The sequence below is a fragment of the Tinamus guttatus genome, unplaced genomic scaffold (assembly GCF_059628265.1).
Source record: "Tinamus guttatus ecotype Peru unplaced genomic scaffold, ASM5962826v1 Tinamus_guttatus_pri_ptg001150l, whole genome shotgun sequence".
NCBI classification, from domain to species: Eukaryota; Metazoa; Chordata; class Aves; order Tinamiformes; family Tinamidae; genus Tinamus; species Tinamus guttatus.
Window position 1 is genome coordinate 61,553 of NW_028289684.1, and position 25,505 is coordinate 87,057.

Below are 25,505 nucleotides of genomic sequence, written 5' to 3' on the forward strand. Positions count from 1 at the left end.
GGCGCTGCGCACGGTCCTGCTGCGCACGGAGGCCGGGCTGCTGCGATAGCGGGGAGATGTCTGGTCCTGACGGGGGCCACAAATGCTGCCGGGCCTGAGAGCAACGCACGCACGTTGGACGAGGTCCAAGGAGTGTTTTTGGCACAGAGGAGATGGGGAATGTGGACAGGGATGCAGGAGCAGTGACTGGAACCAGAGCCCAGCCAGTGGTGAAGGACTTGGCTTAGGTGCAGACACGTCAGCGATGCCGTGAGGGGTGACGGGGACACATGCAACTAAATCAGCTTCTGGAGAGCGCTCAGGCCCCTCGAGGGCTATGTACAAACGCCCAGCGCAGCTCGGGAGCGCTCCTGCAGCTGGCATAGGGCTGCGCCACCGCACCGGCCGCCACCACCGCCTCACTGCAGCAAACTGGCCCCGGGGCCCCTCCGGAACCGGCCCGTCCTCCAGAGACGCTCCAGCCGCAGCCTCAGGGAGCTGCGAGGGGATGGGCTGGAGCGGCTCCGCAGCCCCTCGCCTCCAGCAGGGCAAAACCTCGCGGCAAAGCCAGGGGATGGGGAGCGCAGCACGCCGGCCTGCTCACGTGGTTGGCGGGGTAGGGGCTGGAAGACCAGGAGCCTTTTGTGGAAGAAAAGCCACCCGAGGCAGCGGGTTCAGGCAGCAAGGCGAGGGAAGGGGCTCTGGTAGCATCTGCCATGGTGGTGGTCCCAGAAGTAGCAACCCAGGTGACACAGGTCCCGTTGCTGGGGATAGACACAGCTGGAAGACTCAATCTTGCTCCCCAGCAGCCCCAAGACACAGCTGAAATCACCAGAGCTGCAAGCAGTGACGTTTAAGCAGTGACACAGTGATAGAAAACTCCCAGCGCAGGCGTTGACGCAGCTTAGCCGCAAAGTCCTGCCCAGGGATGGCCAGAGAGCTCGGAGCGGAGCGATGCAGAACGGCCAGCGTCCCAGCTCCCGCCCCACGTCGGCAGCGGTGCCACGGCGAGCACGGAAAAGGTGCCACCTCTGGGCAAGGGGGCACCCAAAGGTGATAACCGCCCTCTGGAAGGGTATCCAAGTCACAAACAGCAACGGTGGAGCCTTCCACAAAAGGAAATGTCTCTGCGGGCCCCTCGGGGAGGCCTGGCATGGGGCATGGAGAGGGGCATGTGAAGGGGGCAAGGAGGTTTGTGCTGCTGCACAAAGGGGTGCAGGAGGCAGGGACCATGTGTCCCAGGCGGGAGGGATGTCCTGCAGCACCGACGTCCCACCCACGGGTGCCATGGAGCTGCCAGAGGGGAAATGTCCTGCAAATGTCTCCAAAGCCTCTCCGAGGCGATGTGCCACGGGACGCTTCTCCGCTTGCCGTCCAGAGTGACGGCCCCGGCCCGGCCGGCGCTTTCCCGCTCCTTTTGCCCAGCAACGCTTGCTTAAACGGGCACCAGAAGTCTTAACTAGCCACAGGAGAATCCAGCACCTCCACTGTCCATGCCTGGAGGCATCGCCCTGTCCTGCCCGCCGGGGCTGCTCCTCAAAACCTGCTTGGTGCGCGAGGAGGGAAGAGCTCCGCGAGCCGCGTGCCCCGCGCACGCCCCGCCAGGCCTGGGGCTCTCTGGTGCCACGAGGAGCTCCAGCTCTATAGGTTTTCACCAGGCTGGTACTGGGGCTCTGTGGAAGTGAAGTAGTCCTCCAGGAAGGCCTGCAGGTACTCGAAGGTGGGCCGCTCCTCCGGGTCCTTCCTCCAGCACTGGCACATGAGGTCGTGCAGTGACTCGGGGCACTCGGGTGGGCAGGGCATCCGGTAGCCGCGCTCCACCTGGTCAAGCACTTCCCGGTTCACCATCCCTGCCAGCAGAGAAGGGACAAAGCATGAGGACAGAGCGGGCTGCACCTTCAGCAGCACCTCTACTGAAGGGGACAAGGGAGGGCAGGTCGCTGGGGCAGCGAGCTGCAAGCCTTATCGACAGCCCACACGGCTCCCTTTGCAAGGGGAGGACAGGAGCCGCCACAGCAACCCCGTTTGGCCTTGCTGACAGGCACCCTGTCACCTCGCTAGGTGCCCAGAGCAGGACAGGGAGGGTGGCTGTGATACAGTCAACTGTTCCTGGCCCACAGTCATCTTCTCACTCAGATGATTTGCTTTGTTACTGGGAAGGTAACAGAGCACTGAACAGGTTGCCCAGAGATGCTGCAAAGTCTCCATCCTTGGAGACAGCCATCTGGACAGGGTCCTGGGCAAGTGCTTTCGATGCCTCTGCTTCAACATGCGGGTTTGGATTAGAGGATCTCGGAGGTCCCTCCCAGCCTCAGCCATTCTGTGATTGACACAGAGCCGAAACTCGACTTTCCTACACCTTGTGCCGCTTGCCACCTGCCACCCCGAGGCTCATCTGTCCCCACACTGTGGTGTGACCTGGGGACAGCACAGTCCACCCTCCGAGACTGCCCTGTCTGCCCAAATAGCAGGAGACACATCCCATCGATTTGTTGGCAAGATGGTTATGGGAGACGACATAACACTGGGGAGGAGCGCTGCTCGGGATGAGGACTCTGATAAGGTGACAACATTCCTGCTGGCAACTCTCACCTGGGTACGGCACTCTGCCCTTGGTGGTCAGCTCAGTCAACAGGATGCCAAAGGACCAAACATCCGACTTGATGGTGAACCTGCCATACAGAGCCGCCTCGGGGGCCGTCCACTTGATGGGGAACTTGGCACCTGGGCAGAGAGAGGCCGTGAGGAGCAGCTCCTGGCGAGCAGCAGGGCCCGCGCCCGCGGCAGCCCCGCTCCGACCGCCAGCCCCGCGCACCTTGCCGGGCCGTGTACTCGTTGTCCTCGATGAGCCGCGCCAAGCCGAAGTCGGCCACTTTGCACACCAGGTTCTCCCCCACGAGGATGTTGGCCGCGCGGAGGTCGCGGTGCACGTAGTTCATCCTCTCCACGTAGGCCATGCCGGACGCGATCTGTGGCCGTGCGGAGCAGAGCATGACAAGTGGCTATGGGACTTGGCACACCAGAGCTCCCTGATGCCACCTGGGTGATGCCACGGCCCCAGGGAACTGCCAGCACCCCAGAGGAAGGCCCTGCATGGGCCTTGCACAGCTTTTTCACGCGGGATTTTGTATCCTCAGGCCAAGCTGCGCCAGGCTCCGCGTCACCCTATGACTCAACCGTGGCTGGCCCCACATGATGGGCACAACAGCCTGGCAAACACTGCCAAGGCAGGATGCCCAAGGAGCAGGAGATCCAAGGAAGCCCAAACCCACCTGAGCCGCCATGTCCACGAGCTGGGGCAGCCGCAGGTACTTGCCCATCTCTCCCTTCAGGAAGTCTAGGAGGCTCCCTGCGAGGAAGACAACAGGGAGTGACCTGTGGAGGAGCAGAGCCAGCTCGGGCGCCTGGATGCCCCCAGCTCGAGAGCTTGGGGGATCAGCTCTGCCCGGGGAGCTCTCGCTGCCTGGAGGCGCTCACCTTTGCTCATGTACTCAGTGACGATGTAGATGGGCTCCTCTGAAACCACGGCGTAGAGCTGAACCAGCTTCTCGTGGCGGAGCTTCTTCATGACCTGGGCCTCCTGCAGGAACGCCTCCGGAGACATGGTGCCGGGTTTCAGGGTCTTGATGGCCACTCTGGTGGTGCCGTTCCAGGTCCCTGAAGCACAAGGCCAAGGCCACTCAGGTACTGCCCCTGCCTGCAGGGCACGGGGCTGTGTCCCTGCTCCCTCCAGCACTGCAGGTTTAAGCCATATGGAGATGGCCAGGGAGAGAGGATGCTGCACTAATCCCAGGCCACTCTGCATCCCTTCAATCCACCCTGACTAAGGAAGCTCCCAAGAAAAAGAAGAGAAGCTCCCAAGAAAAAGAAACATCCCTTGCATCCAACTCCTTCCTTCACCCCAAATCCCTGAGCCGGGAGGCTAGCACACCATCCAGTCTTGCTGCTGGCCAAGCTTCCAGAGATCTCACTGAAAAGACCCCGGCTGGGCTGAGGAGGTAGTGGCCCGTTCTGCAAAGGGCACAAAAGCAGCCACTCTCTTCCTCATCCGGCCCCCCAGGGCTCCCTGCGGTGCCAGGGCCCATGCCCAGGTGCCCGGGTGCTGGACTGCAGCGCTCCTTACCCATCCACACCTCTCCGAAGCAGCCTTGCCCCAGCTTCACCTCGAGCCGCAGCGACTCCCGCGGGATCTCCCACGCGTCCTTGGCCAGGCCCTGCGTCTGGGGCTTGGAGGTAGGGCACACGTTGGTGAGGCGGTGGCACAGGCCATCGGCGTGCTCTGGGACACAGGGGAGGAAGCCAGAGTGACACTCGGGCTCTCACCCGACAACTTTACCCCACATCCTCCCAGCTGAGCATCTCAGCTACTTGTGTCCGGACCCTTCCCCTCTTCCCTAAAATCCAGGCAGGGTCCCCTCGCCTGCTCTCTCACTGCTTCTCTCAACCCCAAGCACTCATCCCCCGGCGTGGGTCTGGTTCTCCTTGTGGGAGGAGGACAAGGACGAAGGGATGAGGCCATTACCCCTCCACGCGAGGACACCCCACAGCCCAGCCAAGGCCACCACCGCCTCCTCGCCCTGCGCCAGCCCCAACACGTCCCCTGGGCCAGCATCTCATCCCGGTTCCATCCATCCCGGGCGCTCTGCCCGCGGCCGGTGGTACCCACTGGAGTAATAGGACACGAGCTGCTGCAGGCTGCTGAACTGGGTGCGCGAGGTGATGTAGAAGCCGCCGCTGTCCAGCTTGCGGATCTTGTAGTGCTTCACGTTGAGCCCCTTGGCGTTGTCGAAGTCGGAGACGGAGAGGCAATAGGCACCTGCGGGGAGGAGCGAGCGGCTCAGCGCGGCCGGCGGGGGACACGGCTGGCACAGCGCTCCGTCCCCACCGCAGCAGCGCGGCACCGGACCCGTCCTGCACCTCATCCCTCACTCGGGAGCCAGGGACCGGATGGGCAGCAGGACAGGGGCACGGCACGACCTGTCACTGCATGTGGGGAAAGGCACCGGTGGCCCCCACTGCCCCTTCCCCAGATGCCACCGCGATGTCGATCTGGGTTTCCGTCCCCCCTTGGCCCACGCTGCTGCCATGCTGCAACCTCAGGTTCGCAAAGAGCAAAAGGAAGGATTTGTGCCTCTGTCTGAACAAACTGTTTCCACTGGCATGAAGTAAATACTGCCAGATCCAAAGCACCAAAATAGAACGGCAGGTCAAGGAGCTTCTCCCAAAGGTGCACGTCGAGCCAAAGTTAAACCGTGTTTCCAGGTAAGAAACAGCATCTTCAGGCAGATGACTTTCAAAACATCACAGCTTGCACTTTCAAGGGACCCCAGATTTACACCAAGAATCATGAGGCATGACGTAGGACCTAAAACATCATCATTCGCCCCCGTGAGCCCAGGAAGCACGGTCTGAAGATCACGCACTTATAAAGAAACTGGGGGAAAAAAAAGCAAAAAAAGACAAAGCAAAACCCCTGTGCTTGGGGAAGGGGAGGGGAAGGAAGAGCAGCCTCCATCCTTGCCCTCCCGGAGCTGGGAGCTCCCTAACCGAAGCAAAAAGGCCCATGGGGAGAACATGACAACGGAGGGGGCCAAAATGGCTGGGGGACGGGGCTTTCTCCGGGCAGGGGGACATCCCTGGCTCCCTTGTGGACACTGGGAGAGGAAAGGGGAGGAAAGACACTTTTAGAAAAGAAAATGGGCCAAAACGTACAAGAAACAGCAGGGCCAGCACGAGCACAGAAAACAGAGAGGGGAAGGCAGCAGGCTGCCCGCTGCGCCCGCCTGAAAGCTCTGCCGAGGCCGGCGGCCAGCGGCAGCAGAGCAGGAGCCGCCGCATCCAGCTGCAGAGCGACGAGGACACCCCCCGCGCGGGGCCGGCGCAGACGCGGGGCGGACGGACAGGCCGCCCTCCTGCGGTCCCCGTTGCTAACGGTTACGCGGCTCTTCCCAGCGCCGTGACCCACTTTCCCGGGAAGGCGGCGGCGGAGGCGCGCGGCACGGCGCCCGCGGCGCTCACCTTTCGTGGTCTCGCTCTCCCGCACCAGGAAGGTGCCGCGCGGGTTCTCGGGGTTGAGCAGCAGCCGCTCGGACTCACGCCGCGTGATCTTCCCGAAGTACCACCTGTGCGGGCAGAGCGGGGCTCAGCGCGGCCGCCCACGACGGCGCCGCTGCCTCCGGCCCTCGCGAGGGCCCTGGCGGCGCTGTGGCCCGTGCGGCCCCCCACGTGCCGGGGGCAACTGTTTGCCGGGATAAAAACGGGGCCACGCGGCTCAGCTCCGCTGGGAGCAAACACTCATCCCGCTGCCGCGCGAGCTGCGCCTCGGCCTCTCGCTCGCGCCTCAGGGAAAGGCAGCAAAACGGGCAACAATGGGGAAAAGAGCAAGGGAAAAAGGGCCCGGGGCGCTGTGGGTTGAGTGGGAGCAGAGGGACACCCGGGAGGGACAAGCAGTTATTTTTTTAACGCTTCTGTAGACTGTTTAAAAGTGGCAGTTACTCTTCAGCCTGGATGGAGTCGGAGGGCGCGACGTAGTTGCTGGGGATGTATCCCGTCTGCCCCGTGGTGAGGGAGTGCGCCAGCCACCAGTCGCCTTCCCTGGAAGAGAGCCAAGGAGTCGGGATGAGCCCGCGGCCCTGGAGCTGCCCTGGCCCCGCGGCGGCGGGAGCTCCGCACCGGAGCCAGGACGGAGCTCGGGTGGGAAGCGGGTCTGGCTGCGGAGGGAGAGGCACTGGGGTGATCCAGGGGCTGAAAGGCCAAGCTGGGTGGCAGGGAAACGGGAAAATTAATTATATAAATAAATAAGAAAGGGATGGAATGATGGAAGTGATTTCAAAAAGCACCAGGAGAAACAAAACTGCAGAATTTGTTAAACAGAAGCTACGAGAAAGCAACGAAAGGGGGAAAATACATACACAAAGGAGAGGAGGAAAGGGCTTAAGTGGTGCCCTAGGGATTTGCCCTGGGACTAGGGACTGCTTGCCCTGCAGCGGGGCCCTGGGGACATGTCCCATGGGCTCAGGATTTGCAGGGGGGCCTTGGGGCAATCCCAGGATCAGCTCCTGCCCACAACACCCCTTGCACCCACACAGCTCCGCACGGCTCCGAGAGGCTTCTCCGCAGCTCCCCATCCCGGCCACAAGCGTTGGGGAAAACCGCAGGGCGGATGCAGGGCAGCGCCAGGCCCTTTGGCCACCGCTGCCTGGGGGCTGGTGGCAGAAGTGGGACCCTCGGTCCCCAGACCTGCCCACACTGGGCTCTACCATCCTCCCTACGCCGGTCCTAGGGATGCTGCGGAGAGGGCTGGGAGCCGGGAAGGCCAAGAAACAAAGGCCAAGGGAGCCTGGAAGGCAGTTCCCCCTTCCCAGTGCACAGCAGGAGGTTCCTCACACAACAGGGATGGTCTTGTCTATCAAAGACTGAATCAATTAAAAAAAAAAAACATTTTTTTTTTTAAGCGTGTGTCTAATTTATTCTGACCACCAGGGAGACCAGGCTACGGGAAAACTGCAGATTCCCAAGACAAGCACCGCAAGGATTTGCCAGATGGTTAAATGCCTCAGGGCGACCTTTCCAAACTCCTTACAAAAATAAAAATAATAATAAGTAATAAAAAACCCAAAACAAAACAGAGTAATGATCTGCTTCGACACCAGCTTGTGACATTCACTTGACCCAGCTACAAAACAGCCGGGCTTGAAGGCGGCTGCGAGAAGCCAGACGCAGCCGCGGGGTCCGCGCGCTGCTCCCGCCCGGGTGTTCTGGCTATTAGAGCATCGGCAGCTGCAGCCACACGGGGCCACGGAGGAACGGGAGCCCTGGCAGAGCCACACATGGCCCTGGCTCCTGCAGACATGGGCTCGACCCTTCCCGTGCCTTGAATCCCGACGGAGCAGGCGGATGCGCTGGTTGGTACCGAGAGCAGCTGGAGCAGCTGGAGGGGCTCCCGGCTCCCCGGACGGAGCTGTTGTCCCTGTCACCTTCGCAGAGGCAGCTGTGAAGGGGGCAGGAGACGGGTGCAGCCTCCTTTCCCACAGGATGGGGGGAAACATCTGCTTGAGAAATGCCCGCGTTTCAATCCGTGGCTTCATTCCAGCTCGGGTGGAACGGCTGCAATCTGGGAATTCTGCAAAAACTAACTATTCCAAAAATGTCCCAGCAGGGCAGGAAAAAAAAAAAGTCAAGACAAAACATTTCAACAATTCCCTTCACAACCTTACCAAAACATCCCGTTACATCTCTGCTCGCTGCCAGCTGGCTGGGAGGAAACCCCCTCCTGCTGGAAACAGCACCACAAGGGCCTTTCCCTCACTGCCACGAGTGGATCCGACCTCACAGGAAAGCAGAGTGTCCCCAAAGACACCACAGGACATTGGTGCACGGCTGAGCAACGCGGTGACCATGCGCTGGGACAACTCGAGCTTGGGGCCGGCTCTTCTTCTGCTCTTCCCAAACAAAGCCCTGGTTCTGCTGCAGCCAAGACTGGCCTGAGCAGATTTCCCAGGCCCCATCTGCTCTCGCCCTCCAAAAATACAGCCCCCTGCAGCAGACAAAACCACTAGCCAGCTTGGCAAAGCGCTGGCCTGCAGCTGAGCTGGCCAACGACAGCACGCCATGGCCTTGGCGTTGTAGGACCCATTCCCACATGGCAGCCCCATCTAACAGCAGACCCAAGCAGCTTCTGCTCTTGGGTTCCCAATCTGTGAGGGACCTGGCAGCCCTTTTCAGATTAAATGCAGCGTTGTCCATGTGAGCTTGCTGAGCTCCTGGGCTCCAGCTACGACTCCTCTCAAAGGCCAGGGCAGAGGACGTTGCAGATCTGCCTTGGTCACCTCTAAAACTTCGCCAGTGCTTCCTCCAAAGGCTGAGGAGCAGAGGGCTGGGTGTTTGACTTCCCCCAAGGGCTGCAGTTATCTCATTTCAGTCCATCTGGCTCTTTCTCCTCCAATTTGGTTTGGTCTGGAGCACGTCCAACGTTTCAAGAACAGCGCTAGAAGGTCTGATCTCTGCAATTTCAGAGATCAATCTGGACTCACTCAAAACTAGGCACAGATTAGAGCATGTAACACACTCAGCCCGACAAGTTCCACAAGAGCGTTACAGGATTCCCAGCCTACCAAAGCCGAGCAGATACCATCAAGCAACACCCTCTGGCTGCCACATTTTTCTATTGAGCCTTATCAGAGGGAAAGCAGGATCCCAGGGCGCCCCGGCCGCTGTGCTCGGGGCTCACGGCTCAGCACAAGCTGTAAGGTAACTCAGCGCTTATCAGAGCACCCGACATCAGAGCAGGACGCTGAGACCATTCAACACAAGGAGACATTTGCTCCTGTGCTAGCACCAGGCAGAGGAGTTTTCCAAAGTCTGTCTCCCTCTGGAAGTCTCCCTGACGTGGCTGCACAAGGTACCAGCAGGGTCATCTAAACACGGCGCCTTCCTTCATTTTTTATGTCCTGCAGCGCCAGCCCAGTCCTTTTGTTTGCCAGGATGCTGCACAGTGTGTATCACACAGAGCCTCCTCTCTGCCCAGGCCTTTGAAAAACCACAGCAGGAAAAAAAGAATAGAAACCCCACAGGTGCTTTAATGGCTAAAGAAAAAACCCTGAGCCACGGCACAATCCAGAATCCCTGACAGGCAGAGCCCACTTTGTAGAAGCACAAATCAGGAGAAGAAGCTTGGGGCTAGAGCATCAACGAAGGTGTGAAATCATGAGCCACCAAACACCCCATAAAAAGGTTTTCCTGGCATCACTGAAGCCCTTTGCTCTGCACATCCCAGGCTCCACGGATTAAATGCATCGCGGGTAATGCCCAGTGCTGGAACAAGGGAAAGAAGGACCTAATAGGATGAGCATGTGCTCCACCTCTGCAGCAGGAGTATCACCCCCAGGACATTCCCTGATGATCCCATGCCTTGACTTTGCAGCGTTATTTCTGGTTCCTAGGTTTTAAGGGAGCAGTGGAGGGGAGAGCAGAGGCTGCTAAACCAGAAAGCTGCCCCTGCGGCACGCAGGGCACACGCGGGCACGTCCCCCACGGAGCACATGTGGCTTCACCATGGGGCACGTCTAGGACCACGGTCAGACCTCTCCTCCCAGCCCCGCGCCACCCAATCTTGTCCCAACACAGGCAGCAGAAGGGCTTTTATCACAATAATAATAGTAATGGGCAATACACACCTGACATCCACTTTTCTCCTACATGAAAGCGTGGGGCACAGGAGAGAAAACAGTCAAGAGAGAAGCTTAGATCAGAGACACGGCATAAGCACAGAGGCTGCAGCAGGCAGCGAGGCAACGCGAGGGAGCTGAGCACTGAGGGGACGGCAGGGTTGGGGCCCCACACAGGTGGACACAGACAAGTGCCAAGGAAGCTGCTGCCACCAGGACAAAAGCGCCTCGGGAGTCACAGGGTGCTGGTGGCAGAGCAGCAGCAGGGGCAGGGGCCACCAGGACGCAGCCATAGGAGCAGCAGCTGAGCAACCCAAACCAGCCGCAGCTGCCGGGCTGCCCCTGCCCTAACGGGAGGTGCTGTTCGTGGTGGAGGCTCTTTGAAGCCTTCCTGCCCCTTTTGCTTCTCCCTGCTCCTCTGTGCCCTATCCTGGAGTTGGGACACACTCGCTGCTGGATCACAGCCCTTGTCATCCAAGCGCCCTGCCCTCATGCCTGGGCTGGAGGGAGACAGCAGCTTCTGTCCCTTCACAGGGACAGGGTATCTGTCACCAAAGCTCTGGGGTTCTGCGACTCCTTTGATCCCCTCTAAACTCTGCAGGGCTTGGACAGCCAGCAAGGTTCCCCGAGAAGGGGACAAGGGGACTTTGGGTGACATAGGTTCCTCAAGAGGACAAGGCACCAGCTCATCCACAGCAGTGCAGGCCAGCCCACAGGGACACTCACGTGTTGTTGACGATTTGGAGACGTTCTCCTTTCTTGAAGGACAAGTCCGTTTCCGTCCGGGATTCGTAATCGTAGAGGGCCACAAAGGTGGTGACTCCACCTGCGACAGATACAAGCTCAAGAGGACCACATTCCCCATGGCATAGTCCTTGCTGCATCCACACCAAGAGAGCAGAGGAGGGTTGGGGTGGCCCTTGCTGGGGTCCTCTGCCACTGTCCTCAACCAGCTGATAGGAACTGGTTCTGCTCTTTCATCAAGTGCCATCTCTTGACAAAAGGACCCAAAGGCAAGGTCACAGACTCACAGAAGGGTTGAGGTTGGAAGGGACCTCCAGAGATCGTCTAGTCCAACCCCCCTGCTCAAGCAGGGAAAATGGTTGCAGGGTTGAACTTTTAGTAACGTACAAGGGAAGGAGGGCAACCAAAAGGAGGCCCCCAAAACAACTCCCTGCAAGCCCAACCACTCATCCCCAAAGCCCCTCTGCTCCGGGAGAGCCCCAGCAGCACCCTGACCTGCCAGAGCGCCCGAGCGCTGCGGCGACGTGATGGTGTCGGAGGTGTTGAAGCCTCCGAAGAGCTTGGGCTCAGCAGCCGTGGGGCCGAAGGTGCGGCTGGGCGTGCGGTGGGCGTCGGGGGCAGCGCTCTTGTTGGGCGTCTGCGAGGCCGGGTAGCCCCCGTGGTGGGTGCTGTCGGCGGGCTCCAGGCTGCGCCGCCGCTGGCTGGCGTCCTTGGGCTTGCTCTTGCTGCTCCCCATGGCGCCGGGCTAGGAGAGACCGACACGCGCATGCAAAAAGTTGGGTTTTGTTTAAGGAAAAAAAAAAAAAAAAAGCCAATTCCCGAGGCTTGTGCAACAGACGCCTGCCCGCTAGGAAACCAAAGCAAAGCGCCGCAGGCTTCTCAAGCACCAGCTGCGGGAAAGTCTGGCTGTCCTGCCCTTGCCCCGGGATAACGTCGCCCCTTGGTTCTGCCCAAGCCACCTCCCGCGTCTCCGCGTTCGCTGGCGACGCTCAGCAGGAGCGGAAGGGCTGCAGGGCGCTGGGCGAGCACTGGGGCGAGTGCCAGCGGGGAGCACACGCAACGCGGTGGGCAGAACAACACCGAGCCCAGGCCCTTGGCAGGCAGCAAACCAGGCACGCGGGCACATCGCAGCGGCGAGACGAGACCCTGCGAGCAGGGCGAGGGCACAGACGCTCTCGGACACGGCACGCGTGAGCAAAGTTTCAATCGCAAACAGTTTCAGGCAGTCAGCAGCGAAAGACCAAGGGATCTCTGCTTTATATATAGTCGTGCCTTCCTTTCCGCTCAAGATCATGCTCTATAAATACCTTCAAGGTAATGATATAAATGAAGGAAGGGAATTATTTGCAGTCTCCAAAGATGGCAGATACAGAGCAGTGTCCCGAAGCTATGCAAGGAAATATTTAGGCTAGATCACACATGGCAGGGTGGAAAAGCGAGGCAGAGAAAAACAGGGGGAATGTCTTTAACGCAAGAAGACAAGGGGCAAAGGGCAGAGGTGGCCGCAGGCCCCACCGGGGCACAGGGGAAGGGAGGGATCAGCCTCCCCAAACAGATGTTTTTCCAACCTGGCTTCTGATGAGAGCTCAGGTTGATCCCAGGAGCAGCTCCAGGGACCTGGGGCTTTCACCGACCCGTTTCCAACTCCCAGATTGTGAAGAATAGGAATATCCTGTCCCACTTCTGCATGTGTTTGCTTCGTTCACCACGCACAGCACAGAGCGCCCAGAGCCGTGCTGGCTGCATCCGACCCTCCCAATGCTTCAGCTGTGGGAATAAGCTCTTTCCACGGCCTCCTCCCGCGCAAGCCGTCTGCGAGGCGGGACAGGCGCCTTGGTCTGCCTCAGGAAGGGGCTCGCGGGCCTCAGAGCAAGGCGGGACAGGAACGTGAAATTAAAGCCTTGGGCTTGCAAACCGCCACCTGCGGCCGTCCCGAGGGGAAGGGGAGGGGGCTGCCCTGCCAATAACCGCACTGCCAAAACCCGGCGCAGAAACAGGATCTGGGAGAAAAGCAGGTCCTTGGGAACAACAGGAGAACGTCCCCGCCGCAGCACGGGATGGGAGAAGCCCGGCGCCCTTTGCTCCATCCTCCGCCTCGGGCCAGCCCTCGCCTGCAGCTCCCGGCCTGGCCTCGGGCGGAGGAGCGGGGAGGCCCATGGAGGTGCCCTGGGAAGGCCGGGCGGTCACGGCAGCTCGTGACTGCCCACGCGGCCATGAACAACCCGCGCCAGCCGCGGCTCACAGTTTCCTCTGGCAGCGGCACTTCCCCAAGCGGGAAAAGACGCAGGATCGGCTCCGAGCAGGGAGACGCTGCCTCCTCCCACCGCCGCCGGCTTTTCCGCTTGGGGAACTGGGATTTCAAGGATGGGGTTTATCCAGCTACGCTAGATGGTTTTGCCTCTGGACTGGAGTGTGGCAGCAGAAGAGGACAAATGGCCCCGGCTCCTTCCTGGTAGCTGCTGGGCATCCCATGAGCCCCAAACTGGGTCTCCCAAGGCACGAAAGCCACGGGATGCGCATGGGGTCCTGGCACAAGACGGACTAAAAGGCGAGCGAGACCACCCTTACAGCAAGCAGAGCATGGAGCAGTCATCCACGCCAGCCACCATGAGCACAGAGCGAGACCACCGGCCCGCAGTGCTCCAGGACACAGGTCCAAAGCCACGAGCACCACTGCGTGGTTTCACACTGTGAGAGCCACGAGCATCACCACGTGTTTTCGCATTGCAAAAGCAAGCAGCATCACCAAGTGTTTTTATACTGCAAACAGATTTGCACTTAAACGCCTTCCTGGACTTTTTTCCCTTTGCCCAGCACAAAATCCAGTCTGAAAACCCCAGAATGTGCCCAGGATGCCCTCGGGATGCACCCAAAAGGTGCCGCCCAGGAAAGCTGTACCTCTTGGACCAGCCATGGGGCCCTTTGCCACACGCATGTGGGCAGAGGAGGCTGACGTGTCCCCCGCCACCCCAGCAAGGAAATGGAAATCCCCAGGTGGCAGAAGAGGCTGGGCCCTCCCGCAGAGGCTCCTGCCAGTGTGGGTGCCCCTTGTTCCTGCTGCGCAGGGCCTCGCGGTGCCGCGCGGGGAGGCCCCGCGCCCGGGTCTCATTGACGGCGGCGGCGGCAGGAATGCGGCGCGCACAAAGGGCCGCGGGGCCGCGCGCGTGGCGAGCCCGGCGCGCCGCCGCAGCTCAGGGCCAGACAACAAAGCCAGCGGCGGCCAGACGGCCCCCCCGCCCCAGCGCGGCGCTCCCGGCGTGCCCAACGCGCTGCCGCGCCGCCCCGAGAGCAACCAGGGCAGAGCGGAGCCGCGCTGGACGCGGCCGCGCGGGCGGCACCGGCAGCTCTCGGTATCTGTGCCGGGACCAGCCGGATCCGACATGAGGGCAATGCCCTTCCCGAGCAGTGTGTGTGCGGCTGCCCCAGCTGTGCCAGCAGCACCGGGCACTCCATGGTGTCCCCATCACCCCGCTCGGGATGGAGCGCGGCGGCTGGAGCCCGGTCAGCATTCCCGGCATGGCGCGGCCGCCGTGCCCACGGGCAGCACGAGCATGGGGGGGCACGTCGGGGCCTGCCGGAGCTGCCGCCGCTTCCGCACGCGCAGCGGCGCGGGGAGGCCGCCCGGGACACCTCAGCGCTGCCGCGACGCCTCAGCCCACCCTGCCGCCCGCGGCACCATGAGGCGGGAAAGGCAACGCCAGAGCGCGGCCAGCAGGCACGGCAGCCCCTCCGCGGGCCGGGAGGCTTTCCCTCAGGACACGCTCCGTTGGGTGTCCCTTCCCCGAGCGGGGCGATGCCTCACCGGCTCCTGGCGGCCGCGGGGCGGGAAGGGGCCGCGGGCGCCTCAGCTGCTGCAGCCGCCAGCGAGACAGAGGGGAAGGTCAGGGCGGCCCCGCCAGCCCCCAGCCCCTGCCCTGCCGCCCGGCCCGCGCTCCCTCCCCTCCTCCTCCCGCTGCTCCTGGTGCCCCCAGCCCGGGGCTCGCGCCGCCCGCTCTGATCTCTCATGTGTGAAGAGGGGACGATTCTCTGCTCTACTTCATCGAAGCCGCCCGGGAAGGGCGCGGGCGGCAGCGCGGGCGCCCCAGCCTCCCCGCGGTGCCTTCGGCTGCTTCCCCGAGGGGACGCGCGGAGCCGCTTGCTCCAGCTGCGCTCCGCTTGGGCGTGAGGCACTGCCAGCGCTCCAGGACGTGACGGATACAACCAGTCTGCACTACGCGCTGCCACCAAAGGGGCCCTTGGCACCGAGAACAGGGTACCACACAAGGGCTGCTTGCAGCAATTCACGCTGCTCGGGGTAGATCAGGCCGAAAAAATCAAGTTTTCACCAAAGTTTTCACAAGAGTTAGAATGAAACACTATGTGTCTGAAACAGCAGCTCAGGGCAGAGCTCCGGGTCACAGCAGGAAAGGCACAGGGTGGACAGTGACCTCGCCAGGCCTCGCCACCAGCCTCAAAATCTCCCATTCTCTGTTGTGCAACACTAGGAATTGCTGCTTCCCGCAGCTTCCCCACGGATCTTGGCACGCAAGAAGGCCAGAACAAGGTTTCCCGTTTCATCCAGGGCCAAAACACACCCAAGAAAGACGCTGGCAGGGCAGGCAGCACCTTAGATGCTCCCAGAGGCAGGTGCCCTCGCAGAGCGCGCAGGTGTTTTTACTGCGCTGTCATTGAGCCCTGCTCGGAGCAAGCGACACCAGCAGCAGCCCCTCACCCTCATGCAGGAGCTCGTGCCAGCAAAGGTGCAGGGATGGGAGGGTTTACAAAGAAACAGGTGCCAAGGAGCAGGAGCTGCCGCTCCGCAGCCCAAATCGCCCGAGCTCTCACTGGGTGGGCGCCGCGGGCGGCAGTTAACATGCAGAGGACATGCCAGGGCGCAGCTCTATTTTGATACCCTTCCCCCTGCTAATAAGTTTTGTCCCTATTTTTAGTGCGTTTGATTAGGATAATAAGCAGCGCCTGATTGACAGCTCTTGAAGGCCTGAATGGTTTGTAATTTGTACTTGACAAAGATTCGCGGCAATAATTGCACAGCGGGGTGGGAGGCGGGGAAGCCGCAGCCTCAACCGGCGCCCGCAGCACATACAAACACGGCAGGGCCCCGACGCCCCGCACGGGCACCACCCTCGTCCTCTCCTCCGCTCGGGCCTGCTCGCTGCGCCGCTGCCAAGGCCATATCCACACCAGACAAAACAGGAACAACAACAACAAACCCCTAAAACACCCAAGAAACCCAAGATATTGAGGTCAGCCACATGCTGGAAGCCTGAGGTGAACGATGTGACACCCACGGGGAAGTCGGAGGAGTCCTCGGGCAGCTTCCAGGCTCTCCTGCACGCTCAGCGTTTCGCGTTTCCCAGCGAAGCAGCGGCTGCCCTGGGAACACCAAGCACATGTCCCGGCACCGTCCTGGACCACCGGGAGCAGTTGCAACTCCTGGGAGCCACCGGAGCCGATGCCACAGTTGGGACGGCCGCTGCTGCCGGGACAAAAACCCTCCTCCAAGGGCCCGACACCCCTGGCACTCGCGTGCACAGGACGAGCAGAGGCCCCGCAGCGACCCGGCCGGGGCTCAGCTCGTGCATCGCTGCCACAGCCTCGCGCAGGGCAGGCGTGTGGCGGCGACCAGGGCACGAGGGGCGGCAGGGACCATCCAACCCTCCACCCGGGCATCTTCTCTGGCACCCGCTCCTGAGGCTCCCCCGCTCCCAGATCCCGGCGGAGCAGGGCACCTTCCTGCATCCCCAGCTCCCTCCACTCCACCCCTGCTCCCCGCGCTGCCCCTGGAACATCACAGCCCAACACAGCGCCCCGGCGAGCGCAGGCACCTCCCAGTGTCCCCAAACCTGTTCCCCCTCGGAAAGGCGCAGGGAAGGAGGAGGTGACCAAGCTGAGCCCCCACCCGCTCACAGCCACTTGCTCTTTGCACCCTGCAGGATCCCGGGAGCCAGGAGCACCCGGGAGCATCCTGAGCATCCTGCTGAGCCAGGCCCCAGCAGACAGGAGAGAAGCAGCTTCCACTGGGCACACCAGGGGAAAAATCCGACCTGGAGTGCGGGAAGGCAGCACCAGGACCAGGCCTCTCCCGCGCCTGCCCGCAGCAGAGAGGCTCTCGCAGAGGCAGGGCCAAGCAGCCGGCTGCGTTCCAGCAGTCTCCTCCAGACAGGCTGTTTCCCCGCTCGCTCAAGGATACAAAGGGAGCTGCAGGAGCCACGCGTGATGATAGCAGGTCTGGCGGCACGAGGGAGAGATCTTATCTTTTTTTTTTTTTTTCCCCCTTCCAAAGCCACTAACAAAAGACACTGATTGGGAGCAGACAAAACACAGAAACACCAGCTTTGCTCTGCTGGCTTCTGCCAGCCAGAAGCAGCAGCCTTGGGAAATACTGCGGCATCGGGGCCAGGAGCCAGACAAACGAGCCCTGGGGAAGGGGGAATCGGCAGCAAAACAGCCTCGGTCCTTGGGCCTGCTGCGGACCCTGAGGGATCCCGAACTGCCCCTCTGGCAGATGGGCTGGTGCTCTGCAAAGCAGAGGGACGAGCGGTGCCGCGAGGCCCAACGCTGCAGTAACACTCGCTCGGAGCACCCCCTCCAGCACGTCTAGTCCTCCCAAGCCAAAAAAAAAAAAAAAATCCATAACCCATAACAGCAACATTCCCACGGGCAGCGAGGCCAGGACGCGGCGCCCGGGGCGCTTGGTGCTCCCAGGTGGGTGCCGGCCGGCAGGCTGCCACGCTAGCGGACCCGGAGGTGACACCGGTGACACCTGCGCAGCACCCGTGGCCCTGGCCCAGCCGCTGGGATGGCTGCAGCCACCAGGTGCCCCCCCACAAGCAGCAGTTTGGACCCGCCGGGCATCTGCGGAAGCCTCTCTCCTGCCAGGGTGAGAAGGATCGAGATGTCCCCAGGGTCTGGCCTTTGTCCTCCGCGAGGAAAGCTGCTGCAAACTGGTTTAAAACCCAAAGCAGAGATGTTCGCTCAACTCCTCAGCTCAGGAGCTGCAGCAAAAAGTAGACAGAGGCCCCGTGCCCCAGTTCCTGGAGTAGCATCCTTCACCCAGGCCCCGCTCCCTGCCTATCCTAGCCACGGAAACCTGGCTTCTCTCCTCCGTCTCCCCCCAGCTGACGGAAAGATCTCCGGGGATGAAGGCAATAAGCCGTGGTGTGGAGGAGGTGAGTGCTCCAGCCCGGGCTCCGGGCGCTCCCTCCCACCCGGCCCTGCCAGCTCCCGGGCAGTTTAAAGCCGTCTTAATTAAAGCGCCGTGGCCAAAGCAGGCAGGGGCCAGCAGGGCACGGGAGGGGACGGGATAACTCAATTAGCAACCGAAATTTGCTTCCCTCAAGCAGGGGCGAGGAGGGGCCATGGCTGGGAGCAGCTCTGGATGCCTTGGAAAGACACGGCAAAACATGGAGGGGAAAAGGGAGCAGAACCTGCTTAGCCCCCCACCAAGGCCTGCTGGCGAGCAGACCCTTCCCAACCCTTCCTCTGACGAGGAAGAGGCCGGGGGCTCCCTCCTCCCGGCCGGTACGCTGAGCTTGGATCCGCCAGCGGGAATGCCGAGCCCTGGGCTCCCGCGCACGGGGATCGCGGTGCCTCGGCGATGCGCGAACCTTGGAGGGACCCAGAGGAAACGCACGGACGCCAGCGGCCCTCTCCGGCCGAGCCCATAGGGCCGCCCTAGCCTCTAGGAGGACAAAACAGGGAGCTGCCCAAGCAGGTCAAACTGACGCTCTGCAAACCCCAACGGAGCCCTCCGCACGCCTGGAGCGGCCGCCAGCCTGCGACGGTCACGGACAACCCGCGCTGGGAGCAGAGGAGCGGCTCTCCCGGCCCCAGCCCAGCGCTTCCCCCCACGCCCCCGGTTTAACGCCAGGTCCTGGACACGTTCCCTGCCGTGGCCTTCCCCGCCTCCCGCAACCAGCTGCCCAGCTCCAGCCCCATGGAAATAACCCTGTGCCCTCGGAAAAGGCCCCGAGCAGTACCAGGAAGTGGGGCCAGGCCCCGCTGGAGGTGCTGACCAAGATGTGGAAACACCGTGACACAGCTTGGCCTCTTCCCCTTGCCGGGGCGGATTTCTCTTCCCCTTTTCGGCAGCGGCCCTTCCCGCGCGGGGCCGCTTTCGGCTCCAGCGGGGCGGCACGGCGCTGGGCTTGCTTCTGCTTTGTGGGGAAGCCGAGGGCGGCCGAGTGCGGCCCCGGAGTGACTCGGGCCACGGGGCCGTCTACCTGCTCGGGGGTGACGCGCGGGGCGGCGGGAGCAAGGGGCAGCAAAGCCGCAGCCACGCGCAAGCTGTGGCCACGCCAGCGTCACCGCAAAAACATTTCCAGCTTCAGGAAAACCAGCCCATCCAGTCCAGCGGGGACAGGAGCAGCTCCGGCGGGTGTCACGATGCCCCCCGGGGACGGCGGCGCGGGGGAACACAGCCCCCATTCCAGGCACCCCCAAAGGGCCCTGCAGGCGGGGATGAAGCGGGAGAGGAGGCGGCGCGAGGCGCAGCCCCAGACAGCGCTCACTATCAGCAGCCCGAGCAGACGAAAAACAAAGGAAAACGCTGAGTTAGTGTCTCCGGCTCCTGGAGGAGACGTCGGCCGCAGCGGCTCTCCGCGCCCGCGGGCGCCTGTCTCGCAGCACGAGCCCTCCTCGCACCCCGGCACCGCGGAGGAGCAGAGCCGAGCGCGCGAGCCAAGGGCTCCCCACACGCCAGGGCAGGCAAAAAGCCTCCCCGTGCCTGCAGGGAGCGGGAACAGCAGCGTGGGCAACGCGAGCACCGCCGCGCGCACGGTCACACACACGGGCACGGCGGCAGCCTTATCCCCCGCTGGCTGCAGCCGCGAGGCGATGGCTATGTCGGCGTCAGGAGCAGCCACCTCCTTTAGCAGAAGTTCCTGCACACGTTTCCATCCCAGGATTTTCGTTCTGAGCATCCCAGCCCCGTGGCCACCCCGTGTCACCCACCCGCTGCTTCACCCGCTTGCCAGGTCTGGCAAAACTGCGGCGCTGCAGTGAGGGGAGGGCAAAATACACAGGGAAGAAGGCTGCAAGGTTGGACAGAGAGCGGGTCTGATCTGCCCTGCTTGGTCACGGGGAGCATGCGGCGCTGCGCACCTCAGCGGGAAACAAGGGCTGGTGACGGAGGGCACAGGAGGGGAAACGAAGGCAGGGTGGCACTCGGGGCTCGCGGTGCTCACTCCATGCTCCTCAGCCCTTTAGAGCGGGATGCGAACGCCGAGCCCTGCTGACAGAAAGGCTGGAAACGGCCACGCCGGGTGGAAGCTATTTTTGCAGCGCGCAGTCAGGTTTTCCTCTGGCTGCCGTGGATAACGCAGCCGGCTCTCCGCCAGCAAAAAGCAAGGGAAAAAAAAAAAAAAATGCAGGCGCACGAGCGAGACCATAACGGGTCAAACACGGGCCGGGCCAGGGAACACGGCGCTGGCCTCCGCGGCCTCCTCGCTGCTGGCCGGGCCGGGAAGCCCGGCCCAGCGCGAGTCACGAGCCGCCTGAGTCACCCGCAGCAGCGCCCGTCATTGCCGCTGCTGGCCCTGCCTAGCCCGCCGGGGCCGGGGTCGCCGCAGCCTGCGGCCCTGCGCGGGGTCCTGCTGCTTCCTCACGCTCCTGCTCTCGCCACCCTGCCCCGCGCGAGGCGCTTGGCCGCTCCGGCAAGGCCATGGGCGCTCCCGCTGCTTCTGGCGGGTCCCCGTGGAGCTGACAGCCCCACAGGCACGTTTCTTTAATCTAAATAAAATATGTTTTGTATGTAATACGTCTACAATAATTGCAGACCAGGCGCCCCTCTCCCACACTTTGCTGCTCCCTGCACTCCCGCTGCTCCCGGTCACGCTGTGCTTCCCGACGCTGCGGCGCTGGCTTTAGCGGGGTCTTTTGGGGGTCTCTCGCTGACACCCCAAGCACCCAGGAGCAGAGATGCAGCCCAGAGATGCCGCCCAGCGCAGCCGGAGCCCGGGCCCTGCCCTGCGGAGCAGCGCGATTCCCTCGCCGGGCAGCGAGGATCGACGCAGCCACAAGGACGGGGCGCGCACGGGGCGTGCAAGCTGCAGACATCCACGGCCTGGCCGGCCCCCGCGCCGCCCCTGTGCCTGTTCCAGGGCTCTGTTCACAGCTCCTGCACTAGGGGCCTGCGCGGAGCTCGGGTCCTTGCACCTCTGGGCAGCGCGGAGCGGAGCCGAGGACGGGGCCGGCTGCACTCGGACACCGGCTCGGGCGGCTCCGATCCCACCACTCGCTCCGTGACCTCCCTCCCAGGCGGGCCTGGCTCCCGGCCAACCCCAAGTATCAAAGCCCAAAGTCGTTCCTGAAGCAGTGAAAGCAGCACGAAAGCACCAGAGCCCTCGCTCTGCTCCGAGCCGGAGACTCCGACACCGCGCGAACCCTGTGGGAATCATTCCCGGCCACCCGCAGCCGCGAGCCCGGGCTGCGCTGGGACGGAAACACTGACAGCCTCAGCCCCAGTCACATGAAGAGCATTAGCGGGACGGTTCTTTCCACGCAAGGAGATTTAAGCAGGTTTTAGGGCATGGCATTAAGGGCCCGGCGGCGGGCGGAGCGGGTGCTCTGCGCTGCCCGGCCGATGCCTTTGACACGGGGCGAATTCCCAGCGGGGCTCGGGCCGCGAGGCGACGCGCGGAGGAAGTGAAGTCATATGGGAAATTGCTCCAAGAGATAAAGCAGCAAGTCAGAAACCGAGCTGCAAAATAGACAGGACAGGAAACAATAGAGCTCTAGATAGTCTTCAAGTTTCCCCTCGCAATGCCAAGAGCACCGCACTTTGTGCAAGTGATAGGCCCTTTTTTTTTTTTTTTTCGCCTTAAGCTCACTGAGGAAACCCAGACTAAGAGATTATGGAGCCTGAGCCTTTTGCTTCTGCCCAGGGCTTGCACCAGTCTTTTTTTCTTGCTACTTGCTTTTGTTGGTCCTTAACTGAGACCTGATAGCCCAAGTCCTTCGAGCCCCATTAGAGTGACTTCGAAGGCCAGACTTTGTCCTGTTGTCAGCGGTGTCTCCACTGGACCAGCCCCGGGACGGGGCCGCCTGCCCAGCCCCGGCCACCACGCGCCCCGGGAGCAGAAGTGGCCGGTGCCACCTCAGTGCCACTCGGCAGCTTCCCGTCCTGGCACCGCAACCTGCAAAGTGACACCGGGGACACCAGCCAGGCGGAACAAAGCCCGGGTGAGAGCGCCGGGGCGGGAGACGCGAGTGCTCTCACCCACCGAACACGACGGCCACAGCACCAAAGGGAGGGCGCGGGGCCGCTCGCAGCAAAAGGCCCCGGAGCAGCAGGAAGGGCCGACGTGTTCGCAGACACACGGGAGCCCCGTGGCTCCCTGCAGCCCCTCCTGGCCCTGGCGCTCCCGGCGAGCAGGCACTAACGCAGCCACGGGGACGCGCAGAGCACCCGCAGCAAAGGCGCTTCCCTGCCTCCCAGCAGGGCCTCCGCGTCCTCCCGCCACAGTCGATGGCTCTTCCCATCCACCTTCCGCCTCTGCTCCCTTCTCCCTCCTCGCAGCGCCTGGATGATTTTCCATCACTCTGGGACAAAATCGTTACAGGGCAGAGATATCGCCGGAGCATCCCCGTCACCCAGGGAGCACTGCAAGGCCACTAACGATCGAGACAGGGGACATTGGACTTCCCTGAGCCACTGGGGAACATGCCCATGAACAACGCCGGCTTCCACATCAGCCGGCTGCACTTCAACAAAGCTGCTGACTGGGCAGTGGGGGGCAAGTCTCTGCTCCTGTGTTCCCAGGCCAGGCCCTGGGATGGGGCACGGAGCCCTGTACGAAACCTCCAACATCCTGCACAGGCCAGGGGGCTTTGGCACCTGTAGAGTCACCATGTGCTGATGGGGAACCCCAAGCCTGGCACAGACCAAGGGTTTTCCCAGCATCGAGGGCTGCCCCCGGCAGCGGCTGCCACGACCTGGCAGTCGTGCCCGAGCGCTGCTCGCTGCTGGCTCTCGTGGGCATCTCGTCAGAGCAGGTTAGCGGCGCAAAACGCTTCAGTTCCCTGCCCGCTCTACACCATCCGCTCTGGGGAGCACCGGGGGAGGAGGGAAAAGTATAAATAAAAATAATGAAGCCCTTCCCCACCACGCTCGCCACTTGGGTTGCATGCGGTGCTGAACATGCGCCCTTCGCCCCCCGCGCACAGCACCGTCCCCAGGTCTGAGCCACAGCTCGAGGATGACCATGACAGCAGATAAGGCCACCCCTGCAGGAGCAGCTCGGAGAGCCCTTGGCTTACTGCACCAAAGGGAGGGGGACAAGGTGGGACCCATGGCCACATCCTCCAGCTCAGCAAGGCTGAGTGCGAAGCACCAGGGCAGAAGCAGCAGAAGGGCAGTGATGGGGGAAGAGGACAAGGCTGCCAAACGCAGTGAGAAACAGCAGAAACACGGTCCTTCCCAGCAGGGTTTTGCAGGAGGCAGCACAAAACTTCTCCAAGGGACTGTTCAGCCCCAGCCACGAGCCCAGCGTCACGGCAGCGCCTCGCGTGCCGCGGAGCCGAGCAGGACATGCTGCAACCAGCCCGCGCGGAGGCCCCCATCCCGCTGCGTGCCCGCAGCGCCAGGGCTGTCGGGCATCTCCCCGGCTGGGTGCGCAGCAGGGCGAGGAGGACAGGCCGCCCCGAGGCTCCTCGCATGGCACGGGCACCACGGCGGGCACCACGGCGGGCACCACGGCGGGCACGCGGCAGCGCAGCCGCTCGCAGACGCGCGCGGGGCCGCATCGCCCTGGCCGCAGCAGGGCTGGGCGAAGCCTCCGAGCAGGCAGCCCAGGGCCCTGCCCGAGCTCCCGGGCGGCCTCGTTGTCGCGGGCAGCCCGGGAGAGGCGGGCACGGAGCGCACCGCGACACGGCCGCCCGCGCCCATCGGCGCCGGCCGCGACCCCCGGCGAGCACGCAGCGCCAGGGAAGCGCCCGGGGAGACATCAAAGCAGGGGCACCATGAATATTTCATGTCCTGGCCTACATAGAGCCGGCTCTCCCCGCCCCGCGCTCCCGGGGGTCCCCGCAGCCCCCGGCCGCAACAAAGGGGAGCGCGGGCAGGAGGCGGCGACGCTCCCGGGACCCCCGGCCGCCCCCAGCGCGACCCCCCGCGCACCCCACCCAGCCCCGGCCGGAGCCCAGGGCGGGCGGCGGGTCCCGCCGGCCTCGGCACCACCTGGATGGAGGTGGGCAGCGGCAGCTGGACCCACGGCCCGAACCGGAGCGGGAGCCGCGCGCCCCACTCACCTCCGCGTGCGCGCGGCCGCGCTTTGTCTGCGCGCGGGGGCGCGGCCGCCGCCGCCGCTGCTGCTGCCGCCCCTGTTGCCGCCGCCGCCGCGCGCGGAGCCGCTCCGGGCTGCGCGGAGCCGCGCAGGGCGCTCAGGGCTGCGCCGCCGGCGGCAGCAGCAGCAGCGCGGGGCGCCGCGGATCCGCCCCCGCTCAGCCCTCCGCGGGGAGGGGGGAGAAACCCACAGGAAAAAAAAATAGAGGAATATGGCAGCAAACCGGAAACACGGCTTATAGGAAAGAAAAACGCAGCGGCCCCTCCCCTCGTGTTTTTTCTTTTTCTTTCTTTTTTTTTTTCTTTTTTAAGGGAGAAGCCCGCGCTCCGCAGGGCTGCGCGAAGCGGGGGCCGGGGCTGCCCCGGGCGGCTGCACCGCCCGGAAACCCCAAGCGAGGGCAGAAACGAGAAGCGACTTCCAGACTGGTTGCGCTGGGGCCGCTTTCTGTTCGCGTTATTAAGCGCTGGTAACGCGCGGCGACTGGCCGGGAGCAGAGCGGTCACGAGCCGGTGCCTGCGTCTGCGCCCGGGCGCTGTCACCTCGGCCCAGACCCTGGGCAGAACCAGCAAGGCGAAAATCCGCACGCTGGGTGTCTAAGGCTTCAGCGTGGAAGAAAAGCAGCCGGGGATGGCCCCTGTCCCGGGCCTCTGCGGGCAAACACCTCCGCAGGGGGATTGGGATCCTCCCCGGGTAACGCGGCTGAGCGTCACCTGGCCGGGGTGCCCGGGAAGGGCCCTCGCTCTGGCAGCGCCGTCGCCTCCTGCCCCACGGGAGCAGAGGCGCCGCGGGCAGCGGGGAGGAAGCGGCGCACGGAGGCGGCTCTGCCGAGGGCTTGCCGGGACATGCACCCCGCTACCCGCCCCCGGCGAGATCCGGAGGAGCCTCCGCGGCCGGGCAGAACGCCCGGTGCTCCCCCCGGAGCAGAGCGGCGCCCCTTCCGCACGGCTCGGCGTGGGGACGGGGGCACCCGCGCACCGCGCTCGCCTGCCCTGCGTTCCCAGGATTGTGGCGCTCGCCGAGCCCAAAGGTGTCGATGCCAACGGCCTCACCGGGCAGAGCGCCTGAGCCCGCCACCACCCCCATCAGCGTCCCACCAAACCCGGCACCGCTTCATCCCGCGGGAAGAGCCGGGGTGACCCGGCGGGCACCTGTGCACTGCAGCTGGCACTGCGGGAGCAGCTTGCGCAACTAGTGACGAGTCGCGGAGCCCGACGTGGCGGCACTTTTTCTTTTTTTTTCTTTCCCCCTCTTGTTCTTTTTAAGTTATTAAAGAACTATTTCCCATGACACGGCGGAAGGCCAGCGAAGCCGTGAGTCACCAGAACAAGGAGTC

General features: G+C 63.2%; 1 protein-coding gene across 2 annotated transcripts; it reads right to left on the minus strand.

Moving 5' to 3' along the window:
* Window positions 1-1,410: 1,410 nt before the first annotated feature.
* On the minus strand, window positions 1,411-24,186 carry SRC (SRC proto-oncogene, non-receptor tyrosine kinase). 2 transcript variants are annotated; one of them, XM_088538730.1, is made up of 13 exons: window positions 24,138-24,186; window positions 11,385-11,634; window positions 10,872-10,971; window positions 10,155-10,172; window positions 6,475-6,573; window positions 5,998-6,101; window positions 4,646-4,795; window positions 4,103-4,258; window positions 3,457-3,636; window positions 3,252-3,328; window positions 2,795-2,948; window positions 2,572-2,703; window positions 1,411-1,829 (listed from the first exon to the last, which is right to left on the minus strand). In XM_088538730.1, the coding sequence occupies exons 2-13, from the start codon at window positions 11,623-11,625 to the stop codon at window positions 1,621-1,623; spliced, it is 1,620 nt and encodes a 539-aa protein (XP_088394856.1). In that variant the 5' UTR covers window positions 11,626-11,634; window positions 24,138-24,186; the 3' UTR covers window positions 1,411-1,620. The 2 variants fall into 2 exon arrangements, with proteins under 2 accessions (XP_088394856.1, XP_088394857.1); XM_088538731.1 differs by lacking the exon at window positions 10,155-10,172.
* Between the last annotated feature and the right edge of the window lie 1,319 nt (window positions 24,187-25,505).

Excerpts from the sequence above, each read along its gene's own strand:
- SRC (XM_088538730.1), bottom strand. The coding sequence starts at position 11,625 with ATGGGGAGCAGCAAGAGCAAGCCCAAGGACGCCAGCCAGCGGCGGCGC. Across the intron at positions 3,637-4,102 it reads CTTCGGAGAGGTGTGGATGG|GGACCTGGAACGGCACCACC; the intron begins GTAAGGAGCGCT and ends CTTGTGCTTCAG. Across the intron at positions 2,949-3,251 it reads TCGTGGACATGGCGGCTCAG|ATCGCGTCCGGCATGGCCTA; the intron begins GTGGGTTTGGGC and ends GCACGGCCACAG.